Source organism: Acanthopagrus latus, chromosome 22 (assembly GCF_904848185.1).
Source record: "Acanthopagrus latus isolate v.2019 chromosome 22, fAcaLat1.1, whole genome shotgun sequence".
NCBI classification, from domain to species: Eukaryota; Metazoa; Chordata; class Actinopteri; order Spariformes; family Sparidae; genus Acanthopagrus; species Acanthopagrus latus.
The window spans coordinates 9974212-9993642 of record NC_051060.1 but is presented as its reverse complement, the minus strand read 5'-3'; the positions used below and the strand labels follow the sequence as shown (position 1 = coordinate 9993642).

Genomic DNA, 19431 nt, shown 5'->3' with positions numbered 1-19431 from the left:
ATCAGTGATTGTGTAACTTTTTATTTGAACCGCTTTCATAGATCAATAGTCTGTCACTAATTCAGTGTTTTTTCTAATATAAAAAGAGTTAGAACTCTAGACTTCTATTTTTTACTCTAGTGTTCTACAGTTTACTACCTTGATGTTTCTTTACTGTTGTGAGCTTTATATTGTCAGTCACTGATCAGGAGTAACACTCCTAATTTTGTTGTATTCAGCAGCAATAAAGGCTTTTTATTCTATTCTAACTAATAATAAAGTAGTTTTGATTGTTTGCTTGCATCAAAGATAACTGATGCGCCTCATTGCACCATCGCCACTTGGTAAAAAGACACAAGGAGGGAAAGAAATGTTGAAAAGAATTCAAAACCATTTATTCACTTGAAACAACAGTCTTGTTGTGATATAAATACATAAATTCATTAAAATAGAAGGTTAAAACATAACTTTGGTCATCTGATTTAAAACCGTCAACCACACTCAGTCACCTTATAAATGCAAAGTGGACTGTCAGAGATTATAATCTAAATGCTACAGTAATGTGGGGTAACTCACATGAGCATTTCTCAATATTCAACACGTTATAGTGATGTGCGTCTTCTCCATGGTGTGAGCCTCAGTTTCCCAACACCAGTGAGCACAGGAGAACTGGCTACATCCAAATTCCTGTTGAACCTCGGGAAATGAGTCAAATGCAGATCTCTAAAAAAAAAAAAAACCAAAAGGGATCAAAATAGTTTAGATGTTCTCTTGGATGCCCCTACGCTAGAGAAAACATGATCAAGTGCCCTCCGGAGTGCCCTTCCGGTGCAAACATGTGCTGCTTATGTGCACTGTACATTTTTCACGTCATTCTGTTTTTACCTCGTCAGTTTCTCTTGTGGGGTCTTGCACGAGTCTTTGCGAGTGGGTCTGGGACTGTCCAACAAAGTCCCTGCAGGTTTGTCACCATGTTCTGTGAACCATTTTAATCTCATTACATTCCCGTCAACTGCAGAACATTTGTCTTCGTATTGCATTTACCTGCAAAACAGGTCCTAAACAGCAGAACACTGGGGAAAGAGTCCAGACCGAGGCTCCTCCTCAGCGGTTTTCTCCCTCCTGAGGTTGACTCATTCTCAGTCTCGGAGACTGCAGGTTTGACCTTTGACCTCCCTTGATTCAAGGGGACCGTCTTCACTGAATGCATCCCTTTAAATATATTTTAAAAAATGAAAATAAGACAGGCACACAAGAGGGTTTAAGTTGAGGAAAAGCTTCTGACCGTTCCTTTTTTTAATCCAACAGCTTCATCATAGTTTTACCTTTGAAACTGTGTCTCTTTTTATGTCCCCTCTTTACGTCTTTCAGGAGAGGAAAATTCATCAGAAACTCCATACTGTCCATTACCGCCTTAGGAATCACACCTGGCAACGAAGACCTGAACTCTCAGTACCCTCAATTACAAGTATAGTGTCACAACAAGAGGATTGGCTTCTCACCAAATAAATGAGGATTTTCAATGAAGGTGCGAAGGACCAGAACTCTCAGTTCAAGTCGCCCTTCAGTCATCTCTGCCTTGTTCGGAGGAGGTAAAAGACACGGGGCGAAGATTGTGGCGAGGTTCATGCTGGTCATCAAGTTTTCGGTGCATCTGACAGCATCGATGAGAATGAAGGCAAAAAAAACCAAACCAAAACAAAACAAAAAAAACACATGATAACAGCAAGACTACGATTTGTAACGTCCCCTTTCTGAAAGCTGTAAAGAGAGAGACGCTTTTTGTCTACATGCGTTTCTTTCCAAACCTGTGGGAGACTTTGGAGAGGAAGCTGAACAGGTAGTGCAGACTGGAGGAGCTCCTTGCAGGCAGCAGACAGGACAGCAGCTGGAGGGCTGAGGTCCTGTCCTCCGGGTCGGCCAGAGCCTGAGCTTTGAGCAGGGCGGCATGGAGCTCCGAGGGGAACAAAGACTCCGGCAGCTCCCTGCAAAACTGTTTGATCAGAGTGGCCACGTCGTAGGGGAGGGCTGTGGACAGACACCCCTCTCCCTTATTCAGTTTGGCCTGGAACAGACAGAGAGTTATCCACTGGCTGGCACCATTTCTCCAGGACAAGACAGCACAAATGAAATCTTACCCTGAGGGTCTTTATGCGGGGAAGAGATCCTGGTTTTCTGAACAGGCCGACGGTCGCAACGCGCTCCAGAAGAAACGAACAAGCTTCCACCAAAAAGCTGAGACACAACATGTTAAAAAACAAACAGACAAACAAACAAACAAAAAAAAACAAAACATTAATCTATGAGCTGTTGTGCTCCCAGGTAACATCACAAACGTCCTACTCACCACGGCACCAGTCCAAACTCAGGGATGTATTTCCGGGGCAAATTCTCCAGAGGAACACCAAAGATCTTTGCGCCGCCAATAAACAGTCTCTCCTTCTTCCTCTCAAAGCTCCTCACTGTTATCCCGTGAAGAACTTGAAGGTGAAAGCGGATCACATTACTGTCTGTGACCTTCATGATTCAAATATCACTGAGAGACGTGTCAAAACAGTTTAACCATGATCTCTGTCAGTCTCTTGGTAAAACCACTGGTGAATGAAAGGGGCCGGCTTCATCATGCTCATCCATATCACCTGTGGCACAGGTGACAAGGAAGTGAGGCCTGAAGTGCTGTGTTCAGGGCTCACGGGGAAGGTGGTTGATTTGAGCTTTCAACTTGAAACTGTCACTTGAGCTTCAGGAGGAGGAGAAAGTAACTAAATGCATTTAGTAGACATTTTCTGTACACACTTACGTCAATTTTATAGTTATTTACTTTCTCAGAAAGAGGAAATGATTATATGTTTTATATCTTTTGTTCAGTGGGAAATAAAACTGATTTTTTTAATCTAACATAGTCTGAGGATCAAAATAAAACCTAAATCATGTCTTGAGGCCTTCAGTTTACTGTATGGTTTCATTAAAGTAAAGTTTTCTGGCACATTTAAGGTTTATATAAAAAGAGACAGACATCTTATACGATCAACTCAGCACCCTAATTTAGGCGACCAATTAAATAAAAGAAATCATGCTTTTCAAATATTGCAGCCGTGACTACACACTCAAATATATTAAGACACCAAGACTCCAGACTGTTACTGTTAAAAGCAACTATTTTTATTACAACAGTACATGTATATACAGCAAAAGGCACAGTAGAAATATAGATATGGAAGGAGAGCTGGTGCAGTTGGTGTGGAGGTTTTTGGTGATGGTTGGAGGTTTAGAAGCACTTCCTGTGGACGATGGAGGGGCCAGCCTCATCGTACTCCTGCTTGCTGATCCACATCTGCTGGAAGGTGGACAGGGAGGCCAGGATGGAGCCGCCGATCCAGACGGAGTATTTCCTCTCAGGGGGGGCGATGATCTGATGGGGAGAAACAGATGTACAGGTTGGTATAAGGATGTTACTACTTTATATAACTACTTTACTGAAAACACTTCCTGTTCATTGGCTGTACACCAGTCACTGGGCTCACCTTGATCTTCATGGTGCTGGGGGCCAGAGCGGTGATCTCCTTCTGCATGCGGTCAGCAATACCAGGGTACATGGTGGTACCACCGGACAGCACATTGTTGGCGTACAGGTCCTTACGGATATCAATGTCGCATTTCATGATGCTGTTGTAGGCGGTCTCATGGATACCAGCAGACTCCATACCTGAGCAGGTGAGAGGAGAAAGGTGAGTGTTTATGAGCCTGGTGGTAAATGTGTGTTAAAACAAAAATAATAATTATACTAATAATTACAGTAACGTCTTTATTATGAGGATTGGGGGGGATTTTTGTGTTTTGTTTTTTGTTTACAATTCTGTCTATTTTTCTCATAATTCTGCAATTACACTAGGCTATAGCTTTGTTTTGCTTGTTTATCAGTCATTATCTGCTCATACACAACAACAGGAGTTAGTTGTTTGATAAATAGATTAATAAAAGCTCACGTGTATTTTTTTGTGAGAAATCCTTTGTTTTTCAGTCATGGTTATTTATCAATGCCCATGATTATAATTAAAGTTAAGTTGGAATCATACTAACTATCAGCCAATAGATAATTAGAGAAGGAGATATCTCAGACTTTGGCCAGTAGATGGAGTACAGTCACATAAACTGTCTCAAAGCCACATGAAACTCAGTCATGTCTAAACATGACCCGCAGGCTGTTTGGAGTTCCCTCACAGTGACTGTATCTGCTCCCAGGACTCACCGATGAAGGAAGGCTGGAACAGAGTCTCTGGGCAGCGGAAACGCTCGTTGCCGATGGTGATGACCTGACCGTCGGGCAGCTCGTAGCTCTTCTCCAGGGAGGAGGAGGAGGCGGCGGTGGCCATCTCATTCTCGAAGTCCAGGGCAACGTAGCACAGCTTCTCCTTGATGTCACGCACGATCTCACGCTCAGCTGGCGGGAGGAAATATTACAGTTTAGTCAATGATACCTCTTTTCCTTATCTTCCTGGTCTGTTTATACTGAAAGATGAAACTAACAAAGCTTTCTCTTCAAAATGAAAACTTATATTCAAACTTAAACTTAAACTCAGTGTGGGGTTTCACTCTCATGGTGTAGCTGAGGCCTTCTTGGTGTGACCAGTAGCGTAACATTAGCTTGTGGTGGCAGCTGTTAGCTTAACGCTTAACTCGGAGTGAGACTCTAACACTTTGACTAATGACAAGTAGAGAAATAATACACTTGCTCCTTTAACTACTATAACTAATACTATTTGGTCAAGTATAAGCATCAAGCTAACGTTAGCTGGCTCATTATCAGCTAGCGTCAGAAATCCTATGCTCAGTACCTCAATTATGCTAAAAATACCTCATTCTAAACTCTACAACTCTACATCACACTAAATTATAATTTATAAACTTAGTGTTTCATATGCCTTGCCAACGGTTACCAACATTGCCAAACATTGGCCAACTTTAGCTGGGTATTGTTATCTTACATTATTATTGTAATATTATTTTACTGTAATATTAGTATTTTATTTTGAGTAACTTGTTTCTAAATCATTTTACCACTTCCTGTAAGTTGTCATTTGTGGTTAACTCCAAAAAAACCTACAGGCCTATTTTTATATACTAATCATCTTAAAAATGATCTAGTGTTTGGTCTGTCTTTGTACCAGTTGTGACGAAGGAGTAGCCACGCTCGGTCAGGATCTTCATCAGGTAGTCAGTCAGGTCGCGACCGGCCAGATCCAGACGCATGATGGCGTGGGGCAGAGCGTAACCCTCATAGATGGGCACGTTGTGGGTCACACCATCACCGGAGTCCAGCACAATGCCTTTGAAGAAAAAGAAGTTTGTCAGAACACATACTGTGAGGGGTGCATTTTTATCCGCCTGCGATATTGCAGTCGAGGAGTTTTAAGTCCTTGGTAGAGACTCACCGGTGGTACGACCAGAGGCGTACAGGGACAGGACAGCCTGAATGGCCACATACATGGCGGGGACGTTGAAGGTCTCAAACATGATCTGGGTCATCTTCTCCCTGTTGGCCTTGGGGTTGAGGGGGGCCTCAGTCAGCAGGGTGGGGTGCTCCTCTGGGGCCACACGGAGCTCATTGTAGAAGGTGTGGTGCCAGATCTGTGAAACAGGAACAAGGGAGAGTATGTCAGGGACTTAGTTTCATATATGTAAAAAGACTCAAAAAGAAAACATGCAGAAGTACCCTCTCACCTTCTCCATGTCGTCCCAGTTGGTGATGATGCCGTGCTCGATGGGGTACTTCAGAGTCAGGATACCCCTCTTGCTCTGGGCTTCGTCTCCCACATAGCTGTCCTTCTGACCCATACCCACCATCACACCCTGTGAACGAAGCAAAGGCATCTCAGAACCATAGAAACACTGAAAGACACTGAAACTGAATCTTACGAAAACCTCTCAGAAGCTCTTGGCCTCTTTTCCTACCTGGTGACGGGGGCGTCCAACGATGGATGGGAAGACAGCACGGGGAGCGTCATCACCGGCGAACCCAGCCTTGACCAGGCCGGAGCCGTTGTCGCACACGAGGGCGGTGGTTTCGTCGTCGTCGCACATGTTTGGTCTTTTTCGGGCTGGCCTTCTGTACAAGACAGAGGATGGAAACAAAACATTAGCTCGGAGAAACGTTTTATTCTGCCTGGATCAGGAGCTTCTTTTACCGTTGATGTCATAACACCGAGCTGTTTTCATTGGTTTTCATTGTTGATGTGCTTAATTAAGTTTCCACAGTACTTTGGTGAGTCAGCCTGAGGAACTATGTAGCACCATGTTCAGTATGAAGACACCTCTGAGTGCCCTAATCTCCTCACTGAGTCTCACAGCTGCCTGAAAAGCCAAAACGGGACATGGCTTGACCCCCCCACACACACACACTCACTCTCACAGGTCTATTTTCGGCCTTGGGACCCTTGTCTCTCCCTCGTCCTCCCCCTCCACAGCCTCCCCCTCTGTATCTCATCGTAAAGCTAGTGCCAGTTAACAGCTGAGGCGGTGCGTCTTTTGACAAGTGGCACCAGACGCCCGGGTCTGTCCTCAGCTGTCACCACATAGTGGACTCCTCTGTTTGGAGGCAGGCCATGTGCTTGGATCCTTCCAGAATCTCTGGACACAGTCTGAAATCAACATCTGTGAGTTTAAGGTAAAATGGCTGCTGCAGCTTTCTATGCAATGTTTTTTTTTTTTTTTTTTTTTTTTTTTTTGCATGGGGTCAAACATGAGGTTTAGAGGGAAAATCAAACATGTATCCCTCCTGTCCTTCTTCTGAGGTTGTCCTACGAGACTGACTAATCATACTTAACTCAGCATTATCGATACTGTAATTCTGGACAATATAGTAATTTCAAGGTAGTACAACTTCCTTAAAATGATTTCAGAGGCCTCTCTGTCTGTGGTTTTAATTTTGTAATACCCCCAAATAGATTTGTATTATTTTTTAAGGAACTTTTTATTTTCAGTTTGTTTTTTTCAAGGGGTACTATGTACTATATTAATAATTTTGATATTTATGATTTTAATGAGGTCATTATACAAATTCTGAATAAACAAGCTCGTCTGAGGTGAAAAAACAGTTTGAAGCTAAAAGGTGGCAGGGTCCGCCACATATAAACAAAGTGAATCAGTATGAAACTGTGTTGTCCCTTAAGGTCAGTTTGTTTATTACATTTACTCAGTCGTGAAAATGAAGAGCGCTTGTTTAGTTAGTTTGTGTAGTCATAAATAATTAATAGTTAACAGTTAATGAAGCGCTTATTCTTCTGATTAGAATGTCTTCCCGAAATCTACATAGTGCACCTTTAACTAGAAAATCCTGCAAGTAATCAAAAAGCGCACATCAGAGTAATATTGTTCAGTCTGAAGACATTTTCATATCTTATTCATTCATTTAATCACACCACATTCAATATAGTCAATTCAAGTTAGAACAATATTTTCATTTTAGAAAAGCTGACATTGAATTAAACATGTCTTTGCCCATAAAAGCAGACTAGGCTTTGATAATCGTGAGTTTTAAGTTTCTTACGGCATTAAAAATTTCCATGAAACAGAATTTTGTAGTTCTTTTCAAACATTTAATAATTTTTTTTTCTATTCAGTATAAAGATTTGTCATTATCTGTTGAATTTTTTAAGTTTTCCTATGTTGTATCTTATCTAAGATAGAGTTTCATGCCAGCCACTCCACCACAAGCATCCTTGCATCCTAAACCTCAGTCTGTCTTAGTCTCCAGAGTGCAGCTCACTTCCTGAAATCCTCATCACCACCACTTTTCAATTTTCCTTTCCTTCTTTTCCTTCCTCTCTCTTACTCTCATCTCTCATCATTCCCCCAACATGTTATCAACCCTGATCACAGAAACATCATCACGCTGGGGAAAAAAATGAATATATCCATGTTGTGGCTGTGGCCATCATCCTCCCTGATCCCCTACCATCCAAACACCAACAAAGCAAGAAGGCTGTAAAAGGGACTCACCAAGTTGTTACCACAAGACTGGAGTTTCCACTGGGACAAAGGCCGACGGTGCGAGGGTGTCCTTAAATATGTCCTTGCATCCTGAGGCTGGGGGCTGGTGGGCGGGCTCAAGAGTTCACACAAGCCCAAATTAAGTGCTGCTTGGCAAAATGGTTCAGTAAATTGGATCCCGTGTCAGGGACGCCACCAGACTGGAGAGATGTTGTCTTGGAGACGAAAGGCAAAGGACATTTTAAGGAGGAGTATGAAGTTTTATGAGGCTTGCTGGCTGGATGGTGGTTCATTTCAGCGTCTCACAAGCTCCAAGACACTAAATCTTAAATCACAATATGAACGACTGAGACAAATATATATGATTTGTACATTATATTAGATTTATTCAACTACAGTATGTTGGAGTGATAGGTTATGTCAAGAATCAATATGTGCCCTTTTAATTTAATGTGACAGATAGATTGAGGCACTCATCATTACCATCTTCTGCCTCATATAGCAGCGTCTTTCTCCCAGTCATACTTTATGGAGCTGCCCTTCATGTCCCAAAGGATGTGTTAATATGACTAAGCTCAATCAGGGCACTGGGGATCTGGGTGATTGCAGGGTGTAATGGATATCTGAGATCTTGTCTGGTTAAGGAGCCATCCAAGGGGACCTGCCCGCGACTGTTTGCCAGTGTCAAGGCATGTGTGAGGAGGGAGAGGGGGGGTCCATAAACATGCCAGACAGCTGAGGGGGAGGGAGGCTGGGAGCTGAGGCTGGGGTCCAGACCTCCAGCAGATGACAGATCCCTGAGATCGCCTGGACCGTTCTGAGCTCTGATTGGCTCCAGTGTTTCCTTTTAGGGGAATGGTGTGTCAACAGGTGCCGGTGGCCGCCTGTCGCCACAGACTGAGGCGAGAGCTCAGGGTCCTTATTCGTCACCTCGCACTGCCCCCACAGTGCCTACGTCGCCCTGCTGGAGCCCTATCAGGCTGCCGTGCATGTGCAGTGAGAATGTAAATACCACTTCGACCATCAACACTGAAATATTCCATTTGTAGCCGTGTGCTGTAATGTACCTCAGAGAGAGATGCTACTAACCTACTTGTCTATTTATATTTTGAGCTTTTACATAACAGAGACTTGAGTTACTTTTACATCTTGTGTCTTTGCCAAAAGCAGTTTTGGGTGGATTATATTGTGAATAATGTTAAGTTGGTCAAGTGAAAAACAACTGACACAGTGATCAGACATTCAGTTTACTTTCCCATAAGATGGAGAAAAAAAACAGTAAATCTTCACAATATAGAAGTAGAAACTGGAGCTTGGTTGTCAGAAAAAAGTATATCAGTTATCAAAATAGTTCCGATGAATCATCTGTTGAGTAACTAATACATCCACTGACTTATTGTTTAATTTCTACAAGGATCTAAGTTGCGCAGAAATGTACTTTGTCATTCACAATAAAGACAAGTAGAGGAATGAGACATAAGTGGATAAGATCATATGTCAAATCAGGAAACAACATAGAGCATAGCATAATTGTAATTTCTATGCTATAGTCAACAGAGGACTTGCATAAAGTTTCAGCGACGATCAACAACAACAAGAAAAGAGTCCATATGTTGTTGTATTAGGAGATCATTGTGTATTGTTAATGCACGTCCGACAAGTGTATACGCACCGTGAAATCATCCACTTTTTGTACTGTTTTGAAGCGTCAAATTTGGCATAACAGCCGTCGCCATGTTGGTTTTGAACATTTTACTCCACTAAATGTATTTGAATGCTGCATCCAAGCCAAAGAAACACATTTCATATACAAATCTATATTACAGGCAATTAGATCATTTAAAACAAAAACAACACTGATTGCAATAATCAAAAATAATTGTACATATCAAATCCAGTATTCGGAATGCAGTATACAGTATATACATACATGTAAATATATGTATAATTTACTTTACTTGTAATTTTAATTCTTATAAATTGTCAGAACATTTCTTACAATTCATATAAGTGACTTCCACTTACATCACAGTAATAATTTACATTACTTTTGCTCAAATATGATTTTTGGGTCATTTTTACAACACTGTGTTAAAGTGAACTAATAACAGAGCATTTCAAGTATTTGATTAGCAGACTGTCTATTTCAGGGATAACTGCTTCACATTGTTGAGCAAAAAGTAAAAGTCAGAGACATCACGTTAGCTTTTGGATGAAACCAGCGCTGTGTTTTGTCAACAGCTGCCTTCAATTCGACAAAGCACTTTTTGGCAGAGTCCCGTCTTTATCACCAGGTCTTTATCAGGATAAGGCAGATTGGTCTTTAATGGGTCATGGTTTTGAGGGACATTCGTCCTTATAAGGGCATGTAGGAAGCCCACGGTTTGTGTCCTGACAGCTGCCCCCTCCGCTCTCCACCCAGCCGCCCCCCGCCTCCTCCAACACACACACACACACATGCACACACTTCAGCAGCTGCTGGCAACAATTGCTTTTTAACAGTCAGTCCTACTTGGACAGTGGTTTGTTTACCATTGGCAGTATGATATCATACATGTTTTTGCTCAATGGTAAAAGAAAGAGCACAGTATTCTTTTGTGCTACATTCACTGCAAAGTCGGCTGCTGAGAGACCTCTGAATCCAACCTTGTACGAAGATGTTAGCAATCATCATCAGTAATTAAATCAAGCTGATTTGTGGCCAAGTGGCTCACTTGTTACACATTTACACTATGAATAAATGTACTCCTTAAATATTCTACAAACAGGAGTTTTTCAAGTTTAATGATATACACAGAGAAAACTAGATGTCTTATATAAGTAGTCTTAGTGTCCTTTTCCTTGCTTGGTTTTGAGTAAAATCTTATATATAATATATAAATATTCTCACTGCAGAGGGGCAAATATCGTGAGCAGTTCACTGACAATGAACAAGCAGTGCTGTTCTTGGCACCAGCAGCCGTTATCGTAATGTGCCACATGCCTGTCGTAAACAGCTGATGGCTCACCAGCGTTTGACAAACTGCATGTTAATCAGAACAATCGCATCAGCAGCTATAATTGTAAATCATTATATGGTACGTAAGGTTGAGAAAGGGCACAGGAGGAATCGGCTTTTCCAAATTGGCTTTTCCATATGTTGCCATCACCTAAACATATTCTCCCTAACACATGACTGACACCTGCTTTTTGAGACCAACAACGATGGTGATATTATTATAGAAATTCCTGTATATACTCTGACTGATCAAATTCCTTGAAATTCCCATGATTGGAATGCTCTTCTCAGCATCAGGAATCACAGGTTTACTATACATGGCCAGAAACTACCAGTCGTCCATGCAGTTCCTTTCCATATCACTGTGCTTTGAATGTATGACAGGGTGTGTTTTACTGAGTGCTGAGGCCTGCGTAGAGCAGACACCATCAAGCACGGCCAGCAGTTTCTCAGATAATGTCAGCTCTATAAATATGTGGGGTGCTTTGAAAGTTTCCATGTCAGCGCTCCATTGTCCTGCCATGAGGGAATCTGCAGGCCCACAGGAGAGTGTGGCTTGTGAGTTAGATAGAGAGCTGTATGAGGGGGTGTTAAATTGGCAGTCCCTTCAGGAGAGTTACAGCAGCATTAGAAGGATACTTAAGTGACACCATGGGAAAATGATACGAAAAGGTTAATTGATATAACATAGTACACTTATTTTAAGTCCCTAAATCATAGAACTTACTGTTCATATCAGTAGAACAACTATAAATCTACAGAGCGTAATTGTAACCCGGCAATTATGAAATTTCTGAAGGATGTTAAGTAAGCTACACTTTTACTCCGAACAATGTTTTATCAACTGCAACATGATAAAAACAGTAAACACGCTAACCTTCTCCCTTATGGGCTCACATCAGTGCAAAAATGGCATGTTATTACTCTGGCGATGTTGCTAAAATATACCCAAAAGCAATATGTGAGTGAAGATAAATATGTGAAATTATTACTTTGGTAAACGTGAAAATCATCCAAATGAATACCCGAGTCTTACAGTCTTAAAGTAAGACTGATATTAAGTGTACTTAAGTTTCACAGGTTTTTTTTTTTTTATGTCAACAAATGTAATGAAGTATTAAAAGTAAACATGAGTGAATACACATATTTACGTGTATATTTACTGCATACTATGGTTTAGCTGTACTGGTTGAATGAGACAAACCTCTTTCTATTGGGTTTTTTCATATCAAAAATATATATATTCTATATGAAAACTCGTCATATCTTTTATTCACGGTTTATTTGATTTTTTTAATTTTTTTTTTCAGTAACATGATCCTGTGGGTACCCGGAAGTAAAGCGTACTGTACGCGCGACTCCACGCACTCTCATTGGCTGAGCCATGGCAACCGGAGTGAGCCCATAGCAACGGTCCACAACGCAACTCAGATATTACCACAAATATAGACAACTAGTAAAGAAGAGCTTTAACACTTATTTAAGTGATAGAGTAAATTATTAAAACAAAAAGCACAAACTATTTGCAAACGCAGATACTTGCCCTTTTTCAAAATGGGGGACAAAACTCGTCCCAAACGTATTTTTATCAACGACGTCGACAGGTATTCCTCCGAACACATCGCCAAGGTAATGCTGGCTAAATAAATAGTTAGCTAGTCGTTTCTGTTCGCATGTCTACAGTTTATTGTCTGACTTAACTGCACTGAACAGTTTTTAGCGACCTGCGCTGCCGGAGAGAGCTCGGAGGAGGGAGAGGAACAGACGTTGGCCTCCCCTGAAGGTGAACCTGCTTTTCAGATAGTGGGAACTGTGTCTGCTTCCTCCAGAGGTGACAAAGACAGCTTTCTGCTTGAACAGTACACGGTGAGTCAGGCATTCAAACCCTTTGACGATCCTTGGTTTGTCTAGAGAAACGCGGTGCTTATCGTTTCCAGACTTTTATTCTGGAGAGTCGCTCAGTACATCTACTCTAGCACTTAAATATACATACAGTTTTGGTGTGTTAACTTCGCCCCACATGTTGTAAATATCACCAGATACTTGACTTTGCTCGACTCTGCAGGTTACTTTTTCATACAAAACACATGATTATCTCGTACAGTAACATTCATAGTTAAAACTGGCTCCTCATATTGACCAAGTACATCATAAAATGCTGTTTAGTAGTTAATGCATGAGTAATAATAATCCAATGTCAGTGGTAGAATGAAACAAAATACATTTAGTTATGATCATGTTTTGAAGGAAAAGAGATACATGTGTCCTGCACCTTTCTATGAGTTCTCTAGATATGTTATTATTTTTGAATCATTTGTCTTGCTACATAATAATGTTATCAATAAACTAGGTTGCCTTGCAGATAGCATGCTCAGCCAAAGTACCACATTTTGTATTTTAGACTTGTATTATTTATTATTATATCATTATTTGTATACTATTGTATGTGTGACTTTCACTTTTACCAAAATATCTTCGTGCTTGCTCAAGTATGACTTTTGGTTACACTGTCCATCCAATGCTGTCCAATTTTGAAACAAAATACTGTCTGGAGTCATTTTGCATAAGAGTAGGTTAAATTTTCAAAATGCAAAGTAGTTTTTGCTGATAACACTTTTAAGATTTTAAATGCAGGGCAATGTATATTGTTGCATTGGTACTTTTACTGAACTTGTTACCACCACTTACATTAACTGTAACGATGACAATCAGTTATGGACAATATATGCATTGGGTCTCTTTTGGTAGTCACCAACTGAGGCTGAGCTTCTTGAGAGACTGCTGGAATGTGATGTCATTGTGTACAACATCTCAGAAAATGGCTCACAGCAGCAGCTTGAAGAAGCAACATGGGCAATCACAGGTAAGGAGTGAGTAGACTTATCACAAGTTGAACCGAAAAATGTATGCTTATAGCCGTTTCCTTGATTGTTATTGTGCTTTATTTCCTTCTTCTAAAAACAGCCCTTCATGCTGAGATGGAGAACTTCAAGTCTCGGAAAATGTTCATCTTAGTCTCCACCGTGATGACCTGGGCCAGGACCAAGCCACAGAATCCTGTGAGCCTGCACGAAGTGTCGTCAACTGTTGAGTCGTTCTGTGAATAAAACACAACTAACGTGATTGACATTTTCTCTATTCAGGATACAATGGACATTCTTCTAACAGAGGAGGAGTTCAGAAGAAGAAGGCCTCATCCCAACTTCAAAAAGCACAATAATCTGGAGAAACTTGTGCTCAAATTGGGAAGGGGTGTACGTACATTACTCACAACATACTAAACGAAAATTCCAACAGTGGTAGGATTTTACAGCAGAAATAATTGGAATAAGAATTTAGTTTTAAAAATATAAATACTGGAAAAATGGCTGTAAACCTCATAGATTTGTTTTATGTTGCTAACCTTACAGAAGGGGTCCAGACTTAGTGGCTATGTAGTAGCCAGCGGTCTTCAATATGGAAAAGGAGAGAACCTCTTTCACTACTTTTTCAAGGTAGTATATTAATTCAACAATACCTCAGTAAACTGTGTGCGTGTGTGTACTGCATGCCTAAATTGCAATATCATCTTATATGAAATGTTTTTGTATTTTTGAACAGGTGTCTTGGTTGATGCAATTTCCAAAAGTTCCTATTTTTGGAGAGGGCACAAATTACATCCCAATGATCCACGTTTATGACCTTGGAGGGTGATTTTAATTTACAGTACTTCTACGTATATATGCAGTTTGTTTTTTGAGATGATTACTGCAGGACTAAACTGTGTTTCTTTCTCAGAGTTCTCCAAAATGTCATTGAACTCAAGCCAAAGGCAAAGTACATTCTTGCTGTTGATGACTCCAAGAACACTTTAGAGGATATTGTGCAGGTAACATGAATGACGCAAGACATGAAAGAAAATGGATAATACATTTGTTGTTTGTTTTTTTATGACTAGAGCTGTATCAATTAAGTAACTAAGCACAATTTACTTTAGTACTGTACTGAAGTACAATTTTATATTTATATACAATTTATAAACAATTTTTATATACATTCATTTTCTACTACTTCATACTTCTACTCCACTACATTTATTCAACGGTTTTAGTTATTTGTCACTTTGAAGATTCATATTGTTAGACTGTAAGACTCTTACCTGTGACATGTAACCAATCAGATATTGCTGTGGGCAGAACATTGAGTGAGACCACATGGTGGCGACTACAGACAGAAATTGCTGCATAAAAGCCAAAATAGCATATTTTTGATTAATTAATTTTATCTGCAGATGGAAAAATGCTGAATTTCGGCCCTGATAATTGGCTAGGCTGATAATGTGTTATTTGATGAACTGTGAAAATAACTGGCAGATGAATCCTACCTATGAATCAATCATGAATTTTCTACTGTAATCTGCAAAGACAAAATGACAAATCGAGTCAATCAGTCATTCAGTGACACATGAAAATTATTATAAGAACAATTTCTGTTGTTCTCTGACTCTTCACCCTTCAGATGATAAGCGATTCACTTGGGCCGGGAAAACTGAACAAAGTACCAGCACAGGAAGCAATCGCCATGAAAGCTTTTAAGGTACAGTACGCCACTTTTTAGATAAGGTAGAATCTCAACTGAAATATTACGGGATAACACTTTTTAAATATTCATTAAATAATACTTCTCACAGTGTGGCAATCCAACCTAGAAATGCGCATGCACAAAAATACCACATTATAAATTTAACAGTAATATAATATACTGTTATCAGTTTAAAATGGAGGGTTACACTTTACCTCTTAAAAACATCTACTGTTTGACAGATGAAGCAGCACTAGACTTTATGTGTCTAGGATGACAAGGTTGACTCAGATTTCCATTTTAAGTCTGGGTTAAGAATCAACACACGTTAATTCACATTTGAGCAGTAACTGTCTTCAGTGGCTCTTGATACAGGATCAGTGAAACACCCTGATGTAACCTGCAGTTGTAATAAAGATGTTCCTGGCCTTCTATGGCACATCATGGCATATTCTACCAGTAAATAGTCAATATCACACATATTGTGTTTTCATTTCAGCCAGAGGAATTGGATTACCTCAGTATCAACCTCCGTCTAGATGCTTTTATTATCAAAGACTCCTTCAGTCTCCGCTGGATGTCTATAGCTGGGATGGTTGAAAACATGGAGAGCATCGTGGAGGAATACAGGGACACCAGGCAGCTATTTGTGAGTGTTCAGCTTCTTAAAATTCAAACCGGTTGAGAAACAGTTTAATTTTGACACCCAATTGATACTAGATACACACAGCAAACTGAAACAAGTCCAGTTGCCTACGATATAGTGCTTAGAATTAGTATGACCTGGATGACTCAGAACCTTCATCAAAATGTCTACCATGGTTTGATTTCTTTTACCTGTTTCCTTTGTGTCCCTAGCCATTCAGAATCTGCCTGGTTGGACCTCCAGCTGTGGGTAAATCAACAGTTGCAGAGAAGTTGTGCAGTCATTACCAAATACGCCACATCAGGATCAAAGAGGTCATAGAGGAAAAGATCACACAACTGGTCAGTGGAATCAAAGGACTGCGTTTTATTCAGTTCTGTCTCAGAGGAAAAGTGCTGCCCTCTTGTGGAACTTCTATTTTGCAATTTGAGACTCATACATGGCAACAATGATGCTCAACAAACATGTTCATGTTCATTTGTCATGCTTCTTCCCATATTCTGCAGAAGGAGATGATGGATGAAGCTGAGTCTGATTATGTCAGTGAAGAGGTAGCAGCTGCTGCCAAGAAACAACTGGAAGACCTCAACAAAAGCATGGAAATGAATGCAGGTTAGTTATACTGTAGAACCGCAGCCCTACACAAGAACTACCATCTTCCCTGTCTCAGAAAGCTGTAAAGTAGACATTATTTATTAACATTTCAAAAGTTGTGGACGTTTGATTCGGGCAGTCTTTAGAATTCTTCAAACTTATATTGTTGCAGATCCAGTGGAAAAGGGACAACCAGTAACAGGCCTGATGTTGAGTCAGTGTGATGAGAACAATAGTGTATGCTGACTTAATAAATTACTGAAGTTTAAGTGAAGTTTTTACAACAACAAAACAATGTGGGCTAGGGGTCATTTTAAGATACGATAAGACAGAACTTTATTCCAAGGAAGTTGTTGTACAGCAGTTGCAAATATAAAGAGTGCAAATATATCTGTGTTTGGAGCAGGGTTGTAAAGGTTTTCAAACGACTGCCTTGGTCCTTTAGGTCGACTGGATGATGATCTACTTGTTGACATTATGCAAGAAAAGCTGAATTCAAAGCCATGCATGAACCAAGGATTTGTCCTCGATGGATTCCCGAAGACTTATGAGCAAGCAAAGCTGATTTTCTATGGTATGTTTGATCCATTCATTTAATTGCTCTAAAGTGTATTTACGTTGATTACACTAATATTGATGTGGCGTTTCTGTCATTCAGATGAGGACACAGGGAGCCAGAAGGTGATGTTCAAGCCTGTGTACAACCAGAAGATCACACCAGGTTGCTGATGTACTTCTCACAAAGATAGAAAACCCACCAATCAGTTGTTACAGCAGAGGATCTTAAAACTAGCTCATACCTTGAATAACTCAAAACACCCAGTTTCATCGTCTTATTCCACTTGTATGTGTTTTACAGAACATGTTTTCGCCCTGGATGCGACAGATGAGTTCCTGACAAAGAGAGCACAGGGACTTCCACAGAGCGTGGCAGAGAAAATGCGATACACCCAGGAGGAATTTATCGCTCGTCTGACGAGCTACAGACAACTCAGCACTGCGGAGGAAACTCTGCTGGACTACTTCGATGAGCTCGAGATTCACCCAGAACATATCGGTACTGTTCTCAAAGACGCATCAAAATTCAAAGGTTACTGAATATTGAAGAAATTATAGCGAAGAAAGTATGAATTTTGCCATTTTATGATGAGTTTCGGGCCAGGCAATTTTCATTTTTAATAGGTTATACGAGCAAGGTATATGTTTATTAGTTAGGTTTAGAGGTTAACTTAAGACAGAGCGACAGTAGTCTGTTTCCCCCTGATTTCAGTCTACATGCTAAGCTAAGCTAACCAGCTGTTTGCTCCACTCCACTAACATTCAGTAGAGAGGCTTGTAGAAGTATGTCTTTACAATAAATGTGACTTATTCCTCTCCAGAGGTCACGACAGGTGATGCAGAGTACACAGACATTATAAAGAAGATCACTGAGATAGTGGGGACTCCCAAGAATTATGGCCTGAGTCCAGAGGAGCAGGAGGAGGAGGACAGAAAGAAAGAGGAAGAGAGGAAGCAGAGACTGGCTGCAGAAGCTGCTGAGAAGAAACGGAGGAATGAAACTGCACTGGCTGAGATGGTTTCTCAGTACGAAGAGTGGGTGAGTGGAGAGAAGAAGCCACAAAAGTGTGTCATACCAGCATTATAGAGAGGATGTACAGACACAATGAGTGATGGTGAGTAAACAATGATAAGGAATTGGAATATTTTGTTATTTTTTAGCAGAAGAATTTGTCAGAGCTGCAGAGACAGGAGTATGAGCTGCTGGAAGCTCGCTCGCTTCCTTTGAGGAACTACCTGATGAAGTATGTGATGCCCTCGCTCACTGAGGCCTTGTTAGACTGCAGCAAGATCAAACCAGAGGACCCCGTCGACTTTTTGGTATTTACACAGTAGACGTTCTTTAACAAACTTGAGAGCCTTCTTTGAAAATGAGAGAGCTGATGGTAGTTTTGTTTTGTTTTGCAGGCTGAACATCTGCTACGGAACAACCAGCAAGGAGAACAACCACAGTAATGAGGAAATGTCCCAGTGCACGATACTAAGTTACAGCATTTGAGGCTGTGATCATTCCACACTGGTTAACACGATCACAAAAGAATTTGATTTCTGGTGCTGTCATTCAAGCAGTTTATCAGTCAAAACATCAACAAAATATCAAACAATTTTCTGCATTCTGTCACCTTCAGTCACTCTTAAAAAAGTGTTTATGTAATTGTAACAAAAGGCTTTTGTAATGCATAGTAAATTGCTTGATAAGTGTAATAGTGTAAAGTGAGCATTCATAATAAATTAATTCATTAATAAATGCTCACAAGTTTCGATTCTGCAGTCCCACATGTTAATTGAACAATTCAAAGGACATGAACATCTCAAATATACAGTGTTTTAAAAAGTACTCAAAAGTCATATTTGAGTAAGAGGATTAGGGTACAGTATCCACCTCCAGATTGTAGTTGAGTGGAAATATAAAGTAGCAGACAATGGAAATACTGAAGTATAGTACAAGTACCTCAGAACTGTATTTGAGTACATTTACTTTAGATTCCATAACTGCAAATATGTGTATAGATGTATATCCCTTTTCAAAAGGTCAGAGGTCAGATGCCCCATCATAGGGTCTACTTTGTGAACTAAATAACAAAGAATCAATACATTTGTAAAGTCA

General features: G+C 40.4%; 3 protein-coding genes across 4 annotated transcripts; 1 reads left to right on the top strand and 2 right to left on the bottom strand.

Annotated features, from left to right (window-relative positions):
- Window positions 1-350: 350 nt before the first annotated feature.
- Window positions 351-2597, bottom strand: LOC119013067 (rho GTPase-activating protein 11A-like). Its single transcript, XM_037087418.1, has 8 exons — window positions 2327-2597; window positions 2118-2214; window positions 1788-2044; window positions 1482-1633; window positions 1305-1406; window positions 1024-1191; window positions 865-955; window positions 351-702 (listed from the first exon to the last, which is right to left on the bottom strand). The coding sequence occupies exons 1-8, from the start codon at window positions 2500-2502 to the stop codon at window positions 582-584; spliced, it is 1164 nt and encodes a 387-aa protein (XP_036943313.1). The 5' UTR covers window positions 2503-2597; the 3' UTR covers window positions 351-581.
- Window positions 2598-3119: 522 nt separating this feature from the next.
- actc1a (actin alpha cardiac muscle 1a) lies at window positions 3120-8129 on the bottom strand. The gene is made up of 8 exons (XM_037085942.1): window positions 7978-8129; window positions 5932-6085; window positions 5701-5829; window positions 5412-5607; window positions 5145-5306; window positions 4229-4420; window positions 3504-3685; window positions 3120-3391 (listed from the first exon to the last, which is right to left on the bottom strand). The coding sequence occupies exons 2-8, from the start codon at window positions 6058-6060 to the stop codon at window positions 3248-3250; spliced, it is 1134 nt and encodes a 377-aa protein (XP_036941837.1). The 5' UTR covers window positions 6061-6085; window positions 7978-8129; the 3' UTR covers window positions 3120-3247.
- Window positions 8130-12351: 4222 nt separating this feature from the next.
- On the top strand, window positions 12352-19087 carry LOC119012284 (adenylate kinase 7-like). Of its 2 annotated transcripts, none has more exons than XM_037085941.1 (18): window positions 12352-12595; window positions 12680-12832; window positions 13715-13829; window positions 13931-14025; window positions 14110-14220; window positions 14377-14460; window positions 14567-14655; window positions 14744-14834; window positions 15464-15541; window positions 16026-16175; window positions 16385-16513; window positions 16679-16784; window positions 17212-17340; window positions 17425-17487; window positions 17626-17823; window positions 18146-18363; window positions 18489-18644; window positions 18732-19087. In XM_037085941.1, the coding sequence occupies exons 1-18, from the start codon at window positions 12521-12523 to the stop codon at window positions 18777-18779; spliced, it is 2088 nt and encodes a 695-aa protein (XP_036941836.1). In that variant the 5' UTR covers window positions 12352-12520; the 3' UTR covers window positions 18780-19087. The 2 variants fall into 2 exon arrangements, with proteins under 2 accessions (XP_036941836.1, XP_036941835.1); XM_037085940.1 differs by having other exon boundaries at window positions 18486-18644.
- Window positions 19088-19431: the final 344 nt, after the last annotated feature.